The following is a 21,892-nucleotide window of genomic DNA, read 5'->3' on the forward strand; positions in this document are numbered from 1 at the left end:
GGGCGTTGGGGCGGAATCGGACTCGGGGTTGGGGTGGCCTCTTCTGAAGCTGGGAGGGGTGCGGGTGGGCAGGGCCTTAGGGAGCCTGAGGGAGGTGGGGTTCCTGGGGGAAGGGTGTGGAGAGGCGGCGGGGGCGGCCCGGGTGGCGCTGTGGCGCGAGAGCGAAGGGGCAGTGCTGGCCCCTGCGCGTGGCCCTTTGGCGGCTGGGCAGCCAGTGAGAGGGGGGAGGCCAGGGACAGGTGGCAGCCAGGCTGCCCACAGGCCCTGGGCGGTGGGGGGCACGGCCCCTGTGCCTTGGGCAGCTGGGCCCCTCGCTGAGGCGTGCTTGCGCGTGTCCGTTGTCGCCCTGACCCAGCTGCTGCGGCGGAGAAACGGAGGCCAGCGCGGGGAGCGGAAGCCGGAGCCTGTCGGGAGAGACCCCGGGGAAGGCCAGTCCCTCCTGCCGCAGGGAGGCGTGTTGGCGTGCGGCCGGTGGCGGGATCGATGGCCACCTGGTAGGCGATGGTAAGCGGCAGTGGCCTGCGCCAAGGTAGCCCCTGGGGCGCGGTCGGTGGCGCCGGGACCCGCACCCGGTGCTCCCGGGGGTGGAGCTGACCTGCTTGCCCGCGGTTGGGCTCGGGACCCTCGGGGGCGCGGCCGGGAGGGAGCTAGCTGGCTGGCCGTCGCGGCGGTGGGGGCTGTGGCGGTGGCCGTCCCACGGGTGTGCCCGTGCTCGGATCGATGATGACAGCCACAAACGCATTCCTTGGAAAATCTGAACAAAATGAGTGAGAACTCACTACCGTCTCCTCATCGCAAACTGAGGTCCGGCACGTGGCTGCCACAGGGGACGTCGGGGGAGGGTCGCGTTGCCTTTGCTCCCTTGAGTGCGCGCAGCCCTGGGGCGCAGGTGGGGGCAGGCAGGCGTCCAGAGGGCCATGGGGAGAGGAGCCTTGGGGCTGGCCTCCTCGAGGGCAGCCCCGGGGCCCCGGGGCCCCGGTGCCCGGCGGGAAAGCCTTGGGAGAGGCAGGCCCAGTGTGGGGTGGGCTGCCTGCGGTGTGCGTGAGCGCCGCTGGGCTCTCAGGCCTGCGGCTGCCTCCTTGAGGCGCCCGCGGGGTCCTGCCCGCGGTGTCAGGCGCAGAGGGTGTCTGTGGGTTGCGGGTGAGCAGCGGGGGTCTTGGCCTCGGCCGGGCTGCCGCCCCAGGTTCTGGTGGGGAGAGAGGAGGCAGGCCGGGGGGCCTTGCCGTGATGGCCGTTTGGGCGGGGTCGGACGCCTTGGCCTGCGCCTTCACGGGGTCGGCAGGGCTGCCAGTGCCTGTCCCTCGCAGAGTCCCTGGGGGGCATCGGGACCCCGGGACCCCTGCGGCATTTCCCAGAGAGGTGGAGGCGGTGGGGCGCCACGTGGCCCCGGGCGGTGCCCCCGAGTCGGGCCGCGGAATGCGGTCGTGAGAAGGGCAGGAGGGCCCGAGGTCCTGGGCCAGTGTGCGCACAGCCCCGTGGGGGGGAGAGTTGGGTGCCCGGGGCGGCAGTGCCTTCAGGGTGGCGTGGGCTGTGATGTGGGATATGCGCAGAGATTTGGGAGGCGCGTGGAAGGCAGGCCGGAGGGGTCCCGGGCCCGTGAATGGGCGCTGGGTGCCTGTGCCCCGGCAGGTCATGGGTGGCCGCGGGGCGTAGGTGTGTGAGCACGCGGCCAGCTCCCGGGGCCGCGAAGGGGTCCACACCCGGGGCTGGGCGTGCGGCGCCCCTGCCCTGGCTGAGGCCGTGTTCCCTGGGAGGGAGGACAGGGAGTTGCGCAGTGGGAGGCAGTGGGAGGTTGATCCCCAGCAGAGCTAGCCACGCCTGCGGCCTGGAGCCCAGCCCTGCAGGTGCCGGGCGGCGGGAGCCGGTGGAAAGGAGGGAGTGCGCTGTGGAGGAAGGGGGGCAGGCGGCGGCGGAAGGGGGCGTGAGTTTCGGTGCGAGGGTCCCGGTGGGCGCAGTGCCTGTTGGGTCTCCCGTGGAGACGCTGGTGCTGGAGTTAGGGAGGCATGGGTGTGCCAGGGTGTGGCCCGCAAAGGAAAGGGTCCCATGGGGCCCGGCGGGCCTTCCGGTGCTGGCGGCGGGGCTGTGGCGTGTGCCTCGCGTGGGGCCCGAGCGCCCAACTGGTGGCAGGTTGCGGGAGCCCGGCAGCAGGCCGTCTGGGCGGGTGGCGTTGTGTGCGGTGGACACGCAGCAGGCGTGGGGCGCGGTTTGGGGCAGGCAGGCCTCCGGGGTCCCCAGAGTGCCCTGGGGAGACCGGCCTGAGGGAGCCAGGTCCCGTGCACCCGGGGGCCTGGTGTGGCGGGCCTGGAGGGTGAAGGGTGAGCGAGCCGAGCCCAGAGCCTGGCGGCAGTGGACGCGCCTCGCCATTGGCCGTGAGGGCGAGGTGCGGCCCTGCGGGGTGTTGCACAGGCTCCAGGGCCCTTGGGGTCCCGGAGGGTCCAGCAGAAGGGTCTCTGTTTGGCCCGGGTCCTGAGAGCGTGCTGGGGATAGCGGGGGTGGAGTGCAGGTGTGCCCGTGGGGGCCCCGGGTCCAGGGCCCGCGGAGAGCCGCTCTCGGGGCGGAGACGTCCCCCGCGGGGGCACGGCCGCGGTCCGGGCTGAGGCTCCTGCAGAGCGCTCTGGGCCGCGTGTGTCTCTGCCTGCGTGGGCAGGCAGGGTCGGTGGCCGGAGCGAGGGTGTTTCCCCATCGGGGTGAGGGGGAGAGCCCCAGGGAGGGCGTTGGGGCGGAATCGGACTCGGGGTTGGGGTGGCCTCTTCTGAAGCTGGGAGGGGTGCGGGTGGGCAGGGCCTTAGGGAGCCTGAGGGAGGTGGGGTTCCTGGGGGAAGGGTGTGGAGAGGCGGCGGGGGGCGTGCGGAGGGGCGCGGGGTGGGCGGGGGTCGGCAGGTGGGGGGGGTGGGGGGGGCTGGTGGGAGGGGGTGGGGAGCAGGGCGGGGGGGGGTGGGGGGGAGGGGGAGGCGCCGGCGTGGCGCGTGGCGCGAGAGCGAGGGGCAGTGCTGGCCCCTGCGCGTGGCCCTTTGGCGGCTGGGCAGCCAGTGAGAGGGGGGAGGCCAGGGACAGGTGGCAGCCAGGCTGCCCACAGGCCCTGGGCGGTGGGGGGCACGGCCCCTGTGCCTTGGGCAGCTGGGCCCCTCGCTGAGGCGTGCTTGCGCGTGTCCGTTGTCGCCCTGACCCAGCTGCTGCGGCGGAGAAACGGAGGCCAGCGCGGGGAGCGGAAGCCGGAGCCTGTCGGGAGAGACCCCGGGAAGGCCAGTCCCTCCTGCCGCAGGGAGGCGTGTTGGCGTGCGGCCGGTGGCGGGATCGATGGCCACCTGGTAGGCGATGGTAAGCGGCAGTGGCCTGCGCCAAGGTAGCCCCTGGGGCGCGGTCGGTGGCGCCGGGACCCGCACCCGTGCTCCGGGGGTGGAGCTGACCTGCTTGCCCGCGGTTGGGCTCGGGACCCTCGGGGGCGCGGCCGGGAGGGAGCTAGCTGGCTGGCCGTCGCGGCGGTGGGGGCTGTGGCGGTGCCCGTCCCACGGGTGTGCCCGTGCTCGGATCGATGATGACAGCCACAAACGCATTCCTTGGAAAATCTGAACAAAATGAGTGAGAACTCACTACCGTCTCCTCATCGCAAACTGAGGTCCGGCACGTGGCTGCCACAGGGGACGTCGGGGGAGGGTCGCGTTGCCTTTGCTCCCTTGAGTGCGCGCAGCCCTGGGGCGCAGGTGGGGGCAGGCAGGCGTCCAGAGGGCCATGGGGAGAGGAGCCTTGGGGCTGGCCTCCTCGAGGGCAGCCCCGGGGCCCCGGGGCCCCGGTGCCCGGCGGGAAAGCCTTGGGAGAGGCAGGCCCAGTGTGGGGTGGGCTGCCTGCGGTGTGCGTGAGCGCCGCTGGGCTCTCAGGCCTGCGGCTGCCTCTCCAACCCCGAGGCCGATCCGCCCCAACGCCCTCCCTGGGCTCTCCCCCTCACCCCCGATGGGGAAACAACCCTCGCTCCGGCCACCGACCCTGCCTGCCCACGCAGGCAGAGACACACGCGGCCCAGAGCGCTCTGCAGGAGCCTCAGCCCGGACCGCGGCCGTGCCCCCGCGGGGGAGGTCTCCGCCCCGAGAGCGGCTCTCCGCGGGCCCTGGACCCGGGGCCCCCCACGGGCACACCTGCACTCCACCCCCGCTATCCCCAGCACGCTCTCAGGACCCGGGCCAAACAGAGACCCTTCTGCTGGACCCTCCGGGACCCAAGGGCCCTGGAGCCTGTGCAACACCCCGCAGGGGCCGCACCTCGCCCTCAACTGCCAATGGCCAGGGGCGTCCCCGCCGCCAGGCTCTGGGCTCGGCTCGCTCACCCTTCACCCTCCAGCCCGCCACACCAGGCCCCCGGGTGCACGGGACCTGGCTCCCTCAGGCCGGGCTCCCCAGGGCACTCTGGGGACCCCGGAGGCCTGCCTGCCCCAAACCGCGCCCCACGCCTGCTGCGTGTCCACCGCACACAACGCGACCCGCCAGGACGGCCTGCTGCCGGGCTCCCGCAACCTGCCACCAGTTGGGCGCTCGGGCCCCACGCGAGGCACACGCCACAGCCCCGCCGCCAGCACCGGAAGGCCCGCCGGGCCCCATGGGACCCTTTCCTTTGCGTGCCACACCCTGGCACACCCATGCCTCCCTAACTCCAGCACCAGCGTCTCCACGGGACACCCAACAGGCACTGCGCCCACCGGGACCCTCGCACCGAAACTCACGCCCCCTTCCGCCGCCGCCTGCCCCCCTTCCTCCACAGCGCACTCCCTCCTTTCCACCGGCTCCCGCCGCCCGGCACCTGCAGGGCTGGGCTCCAGGCCGCAGGCGTGGCTAGCTCTGCTGGGGATCAACCTCCCACTGCCTCCCACTGCGCAACTCCCTGTCCTCCCTCCCAGGGAACACGGCCTCAGCCAGGGCAGGGGCGCCGCACGGCCTCAACGCCCAGCCCCGGGTGTGGACCCCTTCGCGGCCCCGGGAGCTGGCCGCGTGCTCACACACCTACGCCCCGCGGCCACCCAGGACCTGCCGGGGCACAGGCACCCAGCGCCCATTCACGGGCCCGGGACCCCTCCGGCCTGCCTTCCACGCGCCTCCCAAATCTCTGCGCATATCCCACATCACAGCCCACGCCACCCTGAAGGCACTGCCGCCCCGGGCACCCAACTCTCCCCCCCACGGGGCTGTGCGCACACTGGCCCAGGACCTCGGGCCCTCCTGCCCTTCTCACGACCGCATTCCGCGGCCCGACTCGGGGGCACCGCCCGGGGCCACGTGGCGCCCCACCGCCTCCACCTCTCTGGGAAAGGCCGCAGGAGGCCCGGGGGTCCCCATGCCCCCCAGGGACTCTGCGAGGGACAGGCACTGGCAGCCCTGCCGACCCCGTGAAGGCGCAGGCCAAGGCGTCCGACCCCGCCCAAACGGCCATCACGGCAAGGGCCCCCGGCCTGCCTCCTCTCTCCCCACCAGAACTTGGGGCGGCAGCCCGGCCGAGGCCAAGACCCCCGCTGCTCACCCGCAACCTACAGACACCCTCTGCGCCCGACACCGCGGGCAGGACCCCGCGGACGCCTCAAGGAGGCAGCCGCAGGCCTGAGAGCCCAGCGGCGCTCACGCACACCGCAGGCAGCCCACCCCACCCCACACTGGGCCTGCCTCTCCCAAGGCTTTCCCGCCGGGCACCGGGGCCCCGGGGCCCCGGGGCTGCCCTCGAGGAGGCCAGCCCCAAGGCTCCTCTCCCCATGGCCCTCTGGACGCCTGCCTGCCCCCACCTGCGCCCCAGGGCTGCGCGCACTCAAGGGAGCCAAGGCAACGCGACCCTCCCCCGACGTCCCCTGTGGCAGCCACGTGCCGGACCTCAGTTTGCGATGAGGAGACGGTAGTGAGTTCTCACTCATTTTGTTCAGATTTTCCAAGGAATGCGTTTGTGGCTGTCATCATCGATCCGAGCACGGGCACACCCGTGGGACGGGCACCGCCACAGCCCCCACCGCCGCGACGGCCAGCCAGCTAGCTCCCTCCCGGCCGCGCCCCCGAGGGTCCCGAGCCCAACCGCGGGCAAGCAGGTCAGCTCCACCCCCGGGAGCACCGGGTGCGGGTCCCGGCGCCACCGACCGCGCCCCAGGGGCTACCTTGGCGCAGGCCACTGCCGCTTACCATCGCCTACCAGGTGGCCATCGATCCCGCCACCGGCCGCACGCCAACACGCCTCCCTGCGGCAGGAGGGACTGGCCTTCCCGGGGTCTCTCCCGACAGGCTCCGGCTTCCGCTCCCCGTGCTGGCCTCCGTTTCTCCGCCGCAGCAGCTGGGTCAGGGCGACAACGGACACGCAGAAGCACGCCTCAGCGAGGGGCCCAGCTGCCCAAGGCACAGGGGCCGTGCCCCCCACCGCCCAGGGCCTGTGGGCAGCCTGGCTGCCACCTGTCCCTGGCCTCCCCCCTCTCACTGGCTGCCCAGCCGCCAAAGGGCCACGCGCAGGGGCCAGCACTGCCCCTTCGCTGTCGCGCCACAGCGCCACCCGGGCCGCCCCCGCCGCCTCTCCACACCCTTCCCCCAGGAACCCCACCTCCCTCAGGCTCCCTAAGGCCCTGCCCACCCGCACCCCTCCCAGCTTCAGAAGAGGCCACCCCAACCCCGAGTCCGATTCCGCCCCAACGCCCTCCCTGGGGCTCTCCCCCTCACCCCGATGGGGAAACACCCTCGCTCCGGCCACCGACCCTGCCTGCCCACGCAGGCAGAGACACACGCGGCCCAGAGCGCTCTGCAGGAGCCTCAGCCCGGACCGCGGCCGTGCCCCCGCGGGGGAGGTCTCCGCCCCGAGAGCGGCTCTCCGCGGGCCCTGGACCCGGGGCCCCCACGGGCACACCTGCACTCCACCCCCGCTATCCCCAGCACGCTCTCAGGACCCGGGCCAAACAGAGACCCTTCTGCTGGACCCTCCGGGACCCCAAGGGCCCTGGAGCCTGTGCAACACCCCGCAGGGCCGCACCTCGCCCTCACGGCCAATGGCCAGGGGCGTCCCCTGCCGCCAGGCTCTGGGCTCGGCTCGCTCACCCTTCACCCTCCAGGCCCGCCACACCAGGCCCCCGGGTGCACGGGACCTGGCTCCCTCAGGCCGGGCTCCCCAGGGCACTCTGGGGACCCCGGAGGCCTGCCTGCCCCAACCGCGCCCCACGCCTGCTGCGTGTCCACCGCACACAACGCGACCCGCCAGGACGGCCTGCTGCCGGGCTCCCGCAACCTGCCACCAGTTGGGCGCTCGGGCCCCACGCGAGGCACACGCCACAGCCCCGCCGCCAGCACCGGAAGGCCCGCCGGGCCCCATGGGACCCTTTCCTTTGCGTGCCACACCCTGGCACACCCATGCCTCCCTAACTCCAGCACCAGCGTCTCCACGGGACACCCAACAGGCACTGCGCCCACCGGGACCCTCGCACCGAAACTCACGCCCCCTTCCGCCGCCGCCTGCCCCCCTTCCTCCACAGCGCACTCCCTCCTTTCCACCGGCTCCCGCCGCCCGGCACCTGCAGGGCTGGGCTCCAGGCCGCAGCCGTGGCTAGCTCTGCTGGGGATCAACCTCCCACTGCCTCCCACTGCGCAACTCCCTGTCCTCCCTCCCAGGGAACACGGCCTCAGCCAGGGCAGGGGCGCCGCACGGCCTCAACGCCCAGCCCCGGGTGTGGACCCCTTCGCGGCCCCGGGAGCTGGCCGCGTGCTCACACACCTACGCCCCGCGGCCACCCAGGACCTGCCGGGGCACAGGCACCCAGCGCCCATTCACGGGCCCGGGACCCCTCCGGCCTGCCTTCCACGCGCCTCCCAAATCTCTGCGCATATCCCACACCACAGCCCACGCCACCCTGAAGGCACTGCCGCCCCGGGCACCCAACTCTCCCCCCCACGGGGCTGTGCGCACACTGGCCCAGGACCTCGGGCCCTCCTGCCCTTCTCACGACCGCATTCCGCAGCCCGACTCGGGGGCACCGCCCGGGGCCACGTGGCGCCCCACCGCCTCCACCTCTCTGGGAAAGGCCGCAGGAGGCCCGGGGGTCCCGATGCCGCCCAGGGACTCTGCGAGGGACAGGCACTGGCAGCCCTGCCGACCCCGTGAAGGCGCAGGCCAAGGCGTCCGACCCCGCCCAAACGGCCATCACGGCAAGGCCCCCCGGCCTGCCTCCTCTCTCCCCACCAGAACCTGGGGCGGCAGCCCGGCCGAGGCCAAGACCCCCGCTGCTCACCCGCAACCTACAGACACCCTCTGCGCCCGACACCGCGGGCAGGACCCCGTGGACGCCTTGGAGCTTGTGCAATCAACCACATTCCTGGGGAAAGTGCATTTGGGTCTGTTCCCCACCCTTGTTCCTGGCATATAGACTCTGTCCCCATTCTTTAGAGTCAGACAGGGCCCAGCTCTCTTTCCTTATGCTCCTACCTGGGATCCCCGGCTTGACAATATCCCTCATGCTCTCCCTGAAGTTATCTTCCTTCTCTCCTGCTAATGTTGCTTGGAGGATTCTATACAATCCTCAAGGAGACAGACATATACAATGAGAGCCCACATACAGGGCTGGCCACCCTGGGCCTGCCTCTGGCAAGGCATCCCCACCAGGCTTGGTTCACTGGGTCTGTACTTGAGGATGTCTGCCCCTGGCTCCTTTCCCATTGGCTCCTCCTGCGACTTGATTGTTTGGCTTTGTTTTTGTTTCTATATTTATTGCTGAACATTCACTCTGCTATCTCTTTTTGCCTATCTTTCTGTATATGCTTTTCTTTTTTTTTTTCTTTGTATATGTGTGTGTTTGGTGTATGTTGAAGGAGGTAGCCTCTGTATCTCTGTATCTATGTGTTTTTCTCTACAAATACCTCAGTTACTCAAAACTCATTCTGTGTATATTGTGACATTTCCTCTACCCTATGAACTGAATTGACTTCCCACGTACACTATGGCTTTTGCCATAGTGAAGGACTACAAAAAGCACATCAGATGCACAGAAAAAATGAATAGACAAATGGTAGAACTCCTTTATCAGTTACTACATTAAAAAGAAATGGTTCAAATTTATGTCAAATGGATTTTAAAACATGATCCAACAATATGTTATCTGCAAGAGACATACTTTAGATTCAAAGAGACAAACTGTTTGAAAATTAAAGTATGAAATAAATATTTCATATAAATTATAACCAAAAGAGCTAAAGTCACTATATTAATACCAGACAAAATCTGTTCTCAAACAAAAATTGATACATGGGTCAATTAAACATTGATAAAAGAGTCAATCAATTAAGAAGATATAACAATCCGGGGTTCCCATCATGGCTCAGTGGTTAACGAATCTGACTAGGAACCATGAGGTTGTTGGTTCTATCCCTGGCCTCACTCAGTGAGTTAAGGATCCAGCATTGTGTGAGCTGTGGTGTAGGTTGCAGATGCGGCTTGGATCCCACGTTGCTGTGGCTGTGGTATAGGCCAGCCCCTACAGATCTGATCAGACCCCTAGCCTGGGAACCTCCATATGTTGTGGGTGCAGCCCTAGAACAGACCAAAAAAAGAAAAAAGAAAAAAAAGAAGATATAGCAATCCTAAACATTTACACACCTAACAACAGAGTCCCAACAAATTGAAGCAAATCTGCATAGAATTGAAGAGAGAAATAGATAATTCTACAGTAACACTTGGTTACCTCAATATCCTGCCTTCAATAAGCAATGAAATAATTAGAAAGATCATTACAGAAATACCTTAATAATACTATAAAACAACTACACCTAACAGACATATGCAGAACACTTCACCTAACAATAGAGGTTTGCATAATTTTCTCAAGGGCTCATAAAACATTCTAAAGAATAGAAAGATATAATACCCAAAATATGTTTAAATAGATGATGAAACATTGAAATCATACTAAGTATGTTCACCACGAAAGAATTCAATTAGAAATCAGCAACAGACAATTAGAAAATTCACACATAATCGGAAATTAAGAATCAAATTCCTAATAAACAATGAACCAAATAAGATTTTCCTATTCTCAAGGCAAATCTCTGAATTTAAGATGAATAAAAATTAACACACAATATTCTAAAATGTAGGAGATGCCAAAAACTGTACTCTAGGGGAAATATATAACTTTTAAAACTTACATTTAAAAAAAAAAGTTTTCAAATCAATAACCTAACCTTATGCCTTCAGAAGCTAGAAGAAGAAAAGCAACTCAAATATAAGTCAAAAAGAGGAAGAAAATAAAGGTTATCCCAGGAAATTTAAAAAATACATATTAATGATTGAAATGATTAACTGAAAAAATAAAATAAAATCAATAAAACCAGAAACTAATTCTTTGAAAAATTCAACAAATTTCAGAATGCTTTAGCTAAACTGAGGAGGAGAGGATTAGAGAAGATTCAATTTACTAATGCCACAAGTGAACACAGAGACATTACTACTGACTTCAGAGAAATGAAAAGGATTAGGAACAATACAGTGAACAAGCGTTTACCAGAAAAATTAAACAATCTAGATGTAATGGACTAATTCTTAAAAAAGTAAAAACTATCAAAAATAACCCAAGAAGAATTTGAAATTCTGAACAGATTTTGCTATGTTCTGAATATTTGTGTCCCCCCAAAATTCATACCTGAAAATCCCAAGTAGGGCCCTTGGGAGGTGCTTAAGCCATAACAGTGGAGACCAAGTGAATGGGCTTCACTTCTTACAAAAGGGACCCCGACTAAACTCTCTTATTCCTTCCACCATGTGAAGATACTGCCTTTAACTGACCATACTGATGCCCTGAACTCAACAATGCTAGTATTTCAGGATCCAAAACTTTGAAAAAATAAATATCTATTGTTTATAAGCTACCCAGTCGGTGGCATCTTCTTATGATGGCACAAATGGATTATGACAATTAAGTAAAGTGGTTTAATCAGAAATTTAAAACAAAAACAAAACAAACAAAAAAAAACTTTCAGCAAAGAAAAGCCTAGGACCATATGGCATCACTGGTGAATTCTACTAAACATTTAAGGAAGGGTTAACACCAATACTTCTTAAATTCTCCCCAAAACTAAAGGAGGGAGAAACACATGCTAACTCATACTACGAGGCCAATTTGACCATGATACCCAAACCAGACGAGGACATCACTCAGAACCTCACAAATTAATGAATGTGACAAAAAAGAAGCAGACTCATACGATATAAAGAACAAACAAGTGGTTACCAGTGGGAAGACGGAAGGGGGGACAAATTAGGGGTAGGGGATTAAGAGGCACAAGCTATTAGGTATAAAATAATATACATGGTTATACCGTGAAACAGAGGGAAATACAGCCAATATTTTATAATGACTACAAAGAGTATAACTTTTAAAAATTGTGAATTCCTATATTGTACTCCTGTAACTATACTGTACACCTGTAATATTGTACATCAACTTTATTTCAATTAAAAAAAATAAGTGGGGAGTTCCCTGGTGATCTAGTGGTTAGAACTCAGAACTCTGACTGCTGCAGCCTGGTTTCAGTCTCTGGTCTGGGAACTGAGATCTCACATCAAGCCATTGTATGTCATGGCAAAAAAAAAAAAAAAAAAGGTGATGTGACAGGACATCATTGTCTTGTTCCCAGTTCTAGGGAGAAAATACTTAAAAAAAAAAAAAAGCATCTAGGTGGTACATTAATACATGCCATTTATAGCATAAACATTATATGTCAATATAATTCTATACATTAAGACAGAATCATGTACTACAAATCTACTTATACAATCATATGGATCAACAAACTGTGTATTTATAGATCATATTTGCTAAAACAATATATGTTCTAGTGTTCCTGTCACTCATGATTATAATCAAATGTTTTCAATGATAGTTTCTAGCGTTCATTTCATTATCTGGTAGGGATCTTTTCCTCCCTGATATTGCAGTTATTAGTGTTCATGGCTACTTTATAATGTTTTATAAATTCTTATTGACGTCATTTGAATGACATTGCTGGAGAAATGAATGAACAATTTAAAATACATACATACATACAAAATAATAAAAAAATTATTACTTCAAAGAATTTTCTGTCACGAGAAAAACAGAGTAACCCATCTCAAAAGTATTAAACAGCAGGCCTTTGGTAACACAAGACCTTGGTAATCATGCCAAGGAAAATACAGACTATTTTTCTTATTAATACATGTTTCAATTTTAACAACAAATTATGATTAGATATGTGAAACTTCACTATCTCTCCACTTGATTAACCCAACCTATTTTGTGAGACTAATGCAGTATGAAAAATTGAATTTTCTGTGTTTCAGAAAAATGAAGTGCCCCAAGGTTCTTTATCATTTAAAATAATCATGGCCTTAGAAAGAACTAAGGAAATTTAATATATAACTTTTCACATCAAAAATGAAAAAAAAAACTAAAGTCAAATTCAATACTGAGCAGAGTTGAAATAATGATCCATAATTATCTTACAGATCTAACTACAGATCAAAATGATCTAACTATGATGATTTCAATCACAGGGTCAATATTTTGAAACGATAATAAGTTATTAAGAAAACTCTTAAACATAGCTTAATTACATCAAAGAATATTTCATTGTAATATGAAACTGTTAAAAAAAATAGCAATTGGAGTTCCTTCAATGGCAGAGCATGTTAAGGGGCTGGTGTTGCTGCAGCTGGGGTGTAGGTTGCAGCTGGAGCTTGGTTTTGATCCCTAGGCCAGGATACCATATGCCACAGGTGAAGGCAAAAGAAAGTCAACAATTTTCTAAAATTCTACACTTGTCAGTCTAACCAAAAGTCAACTAAAATAAAATTTAAACTTTGGAAATGAAGATAAAGGAAATCAACAAGAAAAGCACACATCAAGATATCATCCAGCAAGCCACTTAACAGATGAACACAGAGACTTCAGTGTATAGCACAAAGCACACAACATACGACTATGGAAGAAAATTGTATAGTTACTCACCTCTGTTCCCTGAAGTGGAGGCCCTCACTCGAGCCATTCTACCTCAGAAAACCATAACAGGAAAAAAGTAAAGATACAGTCTCGAAAAAAAATTAATCAACAGTAAAAATAACAAAGCACTAATTTTGACCCCATTGTCAATATTTATTACAGGCATTTAGTGTTCCTTTCTTTTAGACCAACACTTATGGGATTTTTAACATCTATCACAGTTGCTTGACCCACTCAATTTAATCTTTCATTTTCTTGTTTATTATTCAAGAACATTTCCTTTCTACAAGTTCCATATACAACTCTGTTCAAAGTGAGAAAAATAAAACAACTCTTGGGTCATTTGCAGTATTTCTAAGATGAATACGGCCTCATAAGAAGGATGCCAATGTCATGCCCTGACAGAAAACTCATGCTCACAGCAGTATTACGTTGTCAATGAGGAGACACTAAATAGAGCCAGGCTATGAGGGTCTTATTTGTCTTATTAGAGGGGCATACATCTGGACCTCAGATTGACATCTGGAATAGTCCCTCAGCATCCTCAGACAATTTTTCTCATCATCGATCCAGACAAGCACCCTCCCACAAATAAGCATTTCCATAGCCAGGTTTATTTTCTTCTAATGAATTGAGAATAAAAAACAGTACATGTACAGTAGACATTTTATTTAGTACTTGAATAATGGAACACTCATCTACATAGCATAAATGGCATATGACTTTTGGATTTTTCTAATGAAATTAAAAATCTACAGAGAAACTACAAAAAATTGGGTCAACTAAAATTTCAAAGAGTAATGGATTAGCACTTGTAAATGAAGCAGCAAATTAGGTGTGATAATAGTAAAAATATGAATAGAAATATCTAAATTCTGAACTTCTAATAACAAAAAGATATTTTGGCCTATTTAAATTTCACTAAAATATTAATTTCATACATTATAAAATAGTATAAAAAGAAAGTCTATCGATGACTCAAACATTAAGCAATTTACTTCAAAAAGAGATTATTATTTATTAAGGAAAGAAACAATAATGAATCTCTTTAACAAATCATACCTATAGCAGAAAAAAATCTATTGTAAAAATATTCTCCCTGAGTGCCTGAAAAAATGAGCCCATAGAACTTGTATTTCTAACATCAGTGGCCAGAACACAAATGAAAATTTCAATAGCACCAGAGCAGCTGCTCACCTTTCCTCCCTGAAGTATGGAAACTTGTTCTAGCCCTTGACCTGCAGTAAAACATCATAAAGAATATAAATCACATCAGTAAATACATTAAATTCATTTAAAAATCATGTACAATCACTTCTGTAGTAATATTTATTATACAGACATTCTCCCCAGGTCTAATTCCCTCACACAAATCATACTTCCTTGGGTATTTTATCCCCTTGGTCATCTGATTACTTCACATATTTCCTCTTTGAATTCTTCACTCTGTAAAGAGTCAGTAATCTTCTGTACCATGCAATGCAAATTAGTGACATAGCATTTTTCTTTTGAAATGAGAAATTCAGAAGTTTTAGTCCACTAAACAAGTATTTTGTGAAAATGTTTTGTGATTGGTAAAATGAAGACCATGTGATAAGTGTGTTACAAGGCTGTATTCTGGAAGTAAGAGATAAAAACTCTGAAAATCTATTATAAACAACATATAGAAACAGATGGAGCAATGGAAAGAACAGAAAAATAGATGAAACATTTCATAGGATAAATAGAAATTATTTTAAAAACAGATGTATAAGATATTAGAGGGGTTCATCTTTTCTCAACACAGAATGCAATTAAGAATCCTAGGAGGAATTCCCATTGTGCCTGAGCAGAAATCAACCTGACTATTGTCCATGAGGATGTAAATTCGATTCTTGGAGTTGCTCAGTGGATTAAGGATCTGGTGTTGCCCTGAGCTGTGGTATGAGTGGCAGGTGTGGCTCACATCCTGTGTTGCTGTGGCTGTGGTGTAAGGCAGCAGCAGCAGCTCCACTTTGGCCCCTAGACTGGGAACTTCCAAATGCCACATCTGTGTCCCTAAAAAGCAAAAAAAAAAAAAAAAAAAAAAAAAGAAAAAGAAAAAAAGAATCCTAGGAGGAATACATCAATAAACTAGCAGAGGAGCAGAGGTCTCTGAAGGGTAAATGCCTGGAAGTTAACCAGGAAAGTCAAAGGGCTAGGTAAAAGGAATAAAACCCTAGAGGCTATATAATGTTTGATTCCATTTAAATGACATTTTATAAAAGACCAAACTATAGAAAGAGTGGTTTCAACAGATTACATAGTAGAAGGAGGGTTTGATTATAAAAGGAGAAAGATGAGGGAATTTTAGGGGTAATGGAGCCCCTCCACATCATGATTGTGATGCTAGATATACTATTCTATATATTTGTTAAAAGCCACAGAACTGTATATGACAAAGAGTCAATTTTACTATACATAAAATAAAAATAAATTATACAAAAGGAATAAATATAAAATGGAATAAAGGCTGGGACAGAACACTGGGCCTAGTGTGCATGTACCCCTCTACACTGTAATGTACTGAGCCTATACATTTGTCAGCAGGCACACAATCAAAGGAACACCATTTAACAAGACACTCAGATTAAATGTCAAAGACATTCAGGACTGGTAGCAGTCAAAGCTCCCAAGCAGCAAGCTAACACTAAAATAAGTTAAGCTGAAGTCTATTTGTACTTCCTTAGAATAGAAATACAGTACTGTGCAACAGCAGTGATTTTGCCTCTCCTTTTCTTACATTTTTCACAAGGTATGAATATATGATCCAGTTGCATTCACTAAAAAGAGCATTTTTTTTAAGGGGCCACACCCAAAGCATATTGAAGGTTCCAGGCTAGGGGTTGAATTGGAGCTACAGCTGCTGGCCTATACAACAACCACAATAATGCCAGATCCAAGCCACATCTGCAGCCTATACCACAGCTCATGGCAATGACAGATCCTTAACCCACTGAGCAAGGGCAGGGATCAAACCCACAATGTTACAAATACTAGTCAGATTTGCTTCTGCTGAACCACACAAGGAACCCCCAAAAGAGCACCTTTTGCTTGTTGCGTGTGAGACAGGATAGACCCTAAAGACACCCATGGAATTACATAAGCATTCATGACCCTAAAACATACTGAACCACTCGATTTACACATGGAAAGTGGAGATGAAAATGAATAAGAAAGGGTACACAAACTATTAAACCAGTTAGAAAAAGTTTTTCATTTCAGTTATTTCTGAACATCATGAATAAAATCAATATACTTATGTGACAGAATTCTGCTGATCCATAATTCTGTTATTCTTAGTATTTTAAATATTAGAATAATATTTAATTCACTTATTCTACATACTCTTTCTCCATAATAATTAGTGTTATAAGGCAAGTAAATGCTTTGTATTCAAACCAACACTGATTCCCTAACATCTAAAATAATAACACAAAAGGAAAAAATGTGCAGTAATAAAAAAAATACATATAACCATTGATTCAACAAGGTATGAGGCAATGGGCTCCAATCGTGTTTATCTTTTTCAATTTACTTAATTATTTCTTCCAATATTATTATTTCCACCAATATTCAACAGGATATTCACTGTGCACAGACATGTAAGCCTTCAAATGAAGCAAATATGAGCTTAAATTCCGGGTGAGACATCTACATAAGATGTTAAACATAGTTACCATATTCTCACCTCAATTTATACACACACACACACACACACATCCTTTGATGTTCCTAGTTGAAACGATTATTTTTATTATTCCCAAGTGTTGGTTTTTATATCCTGTATTCTTATTATCTTTATTACAGTTTTCTGTAGCAAAGAACTATACTTCTATCCTAGTCATTCATATTCGTTCATTCACATCATAGTTTTAATAACATTATAAACATCTTACCATCATTAATCAGTTTTATCACCCTTAAACTTGAACTTACCATGTCCAAACATCCCCATACTGTATAAAAGTTAAAACCAGAGGCTGAGTCGCTTAGTTTCCAGCAGTCCTCTGACCCACTAATGACTGTTTTTTCCTTCTATACTTATCATCTTCCTTCAGTATTGTCAACATTCTGGAGCCCCGACTGTGAGTATCTTACATAGGACCATTTCCCCTCAAAATACCAGAATATAAACAGGCAAAGTTAGAAGAATATAGCATATTCCTCATGTTATAAACAATCTAAAATTTAAAAACACTGTGGCACAGTCAGGCAAAAGGTATGTCACAATTCACTCTGCTTATCCTTCCGGCCAACATTTCAGCTACTAGCTCAGATTTGCTAACGAGCTGCACCTGTAGGACAGAGTGCCGTCTTTAGAAAATGGGGGTTCCCAAGGCTCAGTGGTAAGGAACCCAACTAGTATCCATGTGGACCCCTAGCCTCACTCAGTGGTTTAAGGATCAGGTGTTGCCATGAGCTGTGGTGTAGGTTACAGACAAGGCTTAGATCTGGTATTGCTATGGCTGGCAGTTATAGCTCTGATTTGAACCCCTAGCCCGGGAACTTCCACATGCCATGGGTGCAGCCTAAAAAGCCAAAAAAAAAAAAAAAGGTATTAGAATGAATGCAGATAACTTAAGAAAAATTAATCGATTATATAGAGCACTCATTCAAAATGAGGTAGATTATTTTAAAATCCAGACCATCGGGCATAAGTTGCAATTGGAAAAATATTCTGAAAGAGATTATGACATTTCAATCTATGTCAGCTGAGGATTGCATCTTCACTCCAAGATCCTCATCAGACTTTTGCCTGATCTACAGTATTTGTCTTGGTATTTGCCTGTCATAGAGTTTATTCCAAACTTGATTTCCTCCATTTAGTGATACTGCTCATATTGGCCATTCCTCTTTTGACTTTTACCTGTGCCCCCATAGCATCCCAGCCTCTATCTAGGAAATGGTTTCTACTGAGAAACACTGGTACTCCATATTGCTAGAAGGTTTTTTTGTTTGTTTGTTTTGGTAAATTTACACCACATTTATTGGTTTGTGGTATCTTTTTAGCCTTGAAAATTAAACTTGAGAATTCTCATGGCTCTGACCTAAACCCTAAGGTAAAATAAATATGACTTCATAAATATGCACCGTTACCCCAAAACAAGGGGAGATTTAGCAAAATATAAGTATTTAAAATTATCATGTTCCAAAGTCTATGAAACCACAGGGTTGTGTGGGGTTTTTTTAGTTCTGAATAAAAGAATTAATACATACTTCAAATGTAGCATCAAAGTTAGCCTCTATTTTTCTTAAAAAATGAATGAACATCCTACTCTATATTATGAGCATTAAATGAGATAATCCGTGGAAAAGTGATATATACACCAGGAATTCAATAAATGCTATATACACATATATGACACTGCAAACCACACACACACACACGCCAGTAAAATAAATGACCGAAACTCACTATCGACATTTTTGAACATTCTTCCTATAAAATTGGTTTATTGACCATAACCAAACAAGCATATATATCATTTTATGTGAATTAAATACAATATTAATGCCTCAAACATAGTTGATACTCAATAACTGACAGAAAAATGAACTTTTGAAAGAGATTTTCATATCAATTAATTTCAACATACATTACCATATATAACTGAAAAAATTCAACTGTATAAATGTATCACCACTAACTTCTCTAGCATTAGGACTTCATAAAAAGATTACATATAATTTGACAAGTATAACTATGGCTGTAATGAATATCCTAGAGTTTACATACAGGTTTGAAAACTCCAATTACATCCTATAGGTGAATTTCTAAGAAAAAACGTTAGTCAAAATGTGCTGATTTCCGTCTAATACATATTTTTTACCATGTGTTGGAAAGATTTTAATCCAGAAGGAGTCTGAAATTACCCACACTTTGTTAACAAACGTACCTATTAATCTAATAGGTGAAAAAGGTAATTGTTAATCTATTTTGTGTGTTTGTGTCTGTTTTTAAACACACACATATATTTAATGTATATATTTATAAAAATTGATGATTTAATACATTTTTGTTTAATTATGAAGATTGTTAGGTTTGAGTATACTTTTTATGTGTTCTTGGCCATTCACAATCCTTTTATGAATTTCTCATTTATGTACTTTCCACTTTTGTAGTGGAATGATTGCCTTTTTCTAATTGATTTGGGTCAGGCTTTCATAGAAATATTAACACTAAAATGGTCATGTAAGTTTCAAGTAACAATACAGGTAAATTCTCAGCTCATTGCAAAGTAATCAATAGCCCAAATTCAATTTTAAGTTAATGGGTTTTAGCTACTCTTTTTCGCTCCTCTAACTCTTCAATGCATATAAGATGGAGAAAACTTGGAAGACAAATTTTAATTGAATTAAAGATAGTATTCATTAATTAGGTATACTGTTGAATCTTCCACATTTTTACAAACTAGGTTAAATAATAGCCTTGGAATATACAAATCCTATTCTGAGAGGTTGAAACAATTACCAAAAAAGGATCATATGAAGTCAAAATAGACTGAAGTCAATGGCTAAGGAGACTGGATACCACCAAAGACGTGGAGAGACATTTTGACTTGAAGTGTATTGAAGGGGGAAAGAAGGCAGGAATGAGTTTGGACACAATGGACAAATGGAATATGGGAGAAATATGCTCAATTTAAAACATAGTTTATTGGTTATAACTGGAAAGGGGTTCATATCTCCCCAGTCACTTATACAATACTGGCTTTACATTGTTTATGTTGACATGTAGTATTCATTGACAGCACTCTCTTATAAATAAGATTTACAGAGGAGCTAAAAATAATTTTCATGAAAATAAAATGGGGAGATAATTTTTAAATATTTTTACAATGGTGGGGCTAATGTGATTATTTTCCAGGTTCTTGTTTAACCACTTATCTTGTTCAGGATGTGGTACTCAAGCCCACAGCCTGCTGTTATAAATAAAGTTTTATTGGAACACTGAAATTGTTTTATTGCAAAACAAATTGTTTGTTATTTGGCCCTTTACAGAAAAGGTTTACCAATCCATGGTCTAGATTAGCATAGACTGAGCTGATAATTCCATGCAATTAATACTGAGTTTTAAAATATGGAGGCTGTACTGAAAAGACAGTCACAGAGACTAAATTTTAGAAGCTGAGACAGAATGGAGGCAGCTCTATTTTGAGGTTTCAAATTTGATCATGGTAGCAAGTCCAGAGTTCCTGATAGACATGTTCCTGAGTTAATATCCCTCAGTCCTTATATTCTATTCTTGCTGTCACTTTATACATCATCACCTCAGAGACCACTGTCATCACTATCATTTGATATGGGGGTAACTCCTTTGATTCTCCACTGTCGTACTCTTCAACTTAGCATACTTAATAGCAGGACGGATGTATGGATAGATGGAGATTAGACAGCTAGCTAGATGATATACAAACTATAGGTGACAAGATGGGCGACTAAATGATAATGTATCTATTAATAAGTTAGGCAGATGATAGGTAGAGATAGATAGATTACAGAAGATAGAACGGTAGATAAACAGTTGACATGTAGGAATGTCAAAGTGAAAAAATTTGCACATCAAATACAATTGAAAGGTTAATTTCATCTTCCCCAAAATCAGAGGTTGTAAGATAACCATATCCCAATGTCATCTTCAATAAAAAAATGTTACATCAAGAGATGGATCAATTCAGTATTAAAAGAACTCATGGCAAATGTTTGCAACACTGCACAATTAACAAAATAGTACAAATTTCTATGAACAAATGTTAACAATTAATTAAATGACATATTTCTAATATCAACTCACTCCAATCTTTTTTTACTTTGCTTTTTCTAACAAAACCATCCATTTTCTAACTTACTATTTTATTGTAAATACCATGAAAGAGAAACTATCCATTTAAAAGTATGGAATGATAGGAAGTTCCCATCATGGCACAGTGTAAATGAATCCGACTAGGAACCATGAGGTTGTGGGTTCAATCCTTGGCCTCACTCTGTGAGTTAAGGATCCAACATTGCCTTGAACTGTGGTGTAGGTCACAAACGCTCAGATCTGGCGTTGTCGTGGCTGTGGCCTATAGTTCTGATTAGACCTCTAGCCTGGGAACCTCCACGTGCCATGGGTGAGGCCCTAAAAAGACGAAAGACAAAAAAATTTTTAATTTAAAAAAAAATTAAATAAAAAAAGTATAGAATGATTATTTTTAAATGTATGATATATGACTTTCTGAGTAAGTCAAGAATATGAACAAAACCAAGTCCCAGTCAAAAGGAGCTCATTTGTTCAAAGCTATTGGGAGACACAGAGAAAATCATAGAACAAATTGTTTAGTTAAGAACTCTTCATAACTACCCTCTGTTAAAGTACCTATCATATCACACTTTGCTAGCTAAAATTTTTGCTTCAACTACTTTCTATATTAACTACCTAAAGAATGGATTTTATTTCAACGAAGTCCAGAACACTGTGGAAAATTATCTTTAAAGTAATAATGGAGAAAACCCAATCATAATTCTACAGAGAGTAACTATATCAATCAATAAAAAGGACTAAAAGGACACAGTCAGATAAAAGAAAACAAAGAACTTATCACCAGTCAACTTGGAATCAAGGAAAATTCTTTGGGAAGACAGATAATAATAACAGAAGGAAACACAGATGTTCAGGATAGAGTAAAAATCATTAAAACTGGTTAATACCTAAGTAGTTATGAAGTATTTTCCCCTCTTAAACTATTTAATATAAATATACCTGTTTAAAACAATTATGGCATTGGCTATAGGGTTTATAGTAGATATAGATATATATGACGACTATAGAATAACAGGGGCCAGAGACTAGGCAATTAGGTACATATTATTGCAAGATTCTTCTTTTTATGTGAAGAGATTTAATAGTCTTTAAAAGACTGAAAT

General features: G+C 49.1%; 2 protein-coding genes and 4 non-coding genes across 6 annotated transcripts; 4 read left to right on the forward strand and 2 right to left on the reverse strand.

The window, feature by feature from the left end:
• The first annotated feature begins 510 nt into the window (after positions 1-510).
• Positions 511-2,742, forward strand: LOC125121195 (uncharacterized). Its single transcript, XM_047769466.1, has one exon. It carries the CDS (start codon positions 1,601-1,603, stop codon positions 2,468-2,470), a length of 870 nt encoding a protein of 289 aa, XP_047625422.1. The 5' UTR covers positions 511-1,600; the 3' UTR covers positions 2,471-2,742.
• On the forward strand, positions 715-808 carry LOC125121721 (small nucleolar RNA SNORD116). The gene has a single exon (XR_007133589.1). It is a non-coding gene; the product is annotated as a small nucleolar RNA SNORD116 (small nucleolar RNA).
• Positions 2,743-3,526: 784 nt separating the features above from the next.
• Positions 3,527-3,620, forward strand: LOC125121722 (small nucleolar RNA SNORD116). The gene has a single exon (XR_007133590.1). It is a non-coding gene; the product is annotated as a small nucleolar RNA SNORD116 (small nucleolar RNA).
• A 2,219-nt stretch (positions 3,621-5,839) lies between these two features.
• LOC125121723 (small nucleolar RNA SNORD116) lies at positions 5,840-5,933 on the reverse strand. Its single transcript, XR_007133591.1, has one exon. It is a non-coding gene; the product is annotated as a small nucleolar RNA SNORD116 (small nucleolar RNA).
• On the forward strand, positions 5,906-8,359 carry LOC125120773 (basic proline-rich protein-like). The gene is made up of 2 exons (XM_047769202.1): positions 5,906-7,541; positions 7,608-8,359. Exons 1-2 carry the CDS (start codon positions 5,906-5,908, stop codon positions 8,357-8,359), a joined length of 2,388 nt encoding a protein of 795 aa, XP_047625158.1.
• A 5,110-nt stretch (positions 8,360-13,469) lies between these two features.
• Positions 13,470-13,535, reverse strand: LOC125121793 (small nucleolar RNA SNORD109A). The gene has a single exon (XR_007133655.1). It is a non-coding gene; the product is annotated as a small nucleolar RNA SNORD109A (small nucleolar RNA).
• Between the last annotated feature and the right edge of the window lie 8,357 nt (positions 13,536-21,892).

Source organism: Phacochoerus africanus, chromosome 2 (assembly GCF_016906955.1).
Source record: "Phacochoerus africanus isolate WHEZ1 chromosome 2, ROS_Pafr_v1, whole genome shotgun sequence".
Lineage (NCBI taxonomy): Eukaryota > Metazoa > Chordata > Mammalia > Artiodactyla > Suidae > Phacochoerus > Phacochoerus africanus.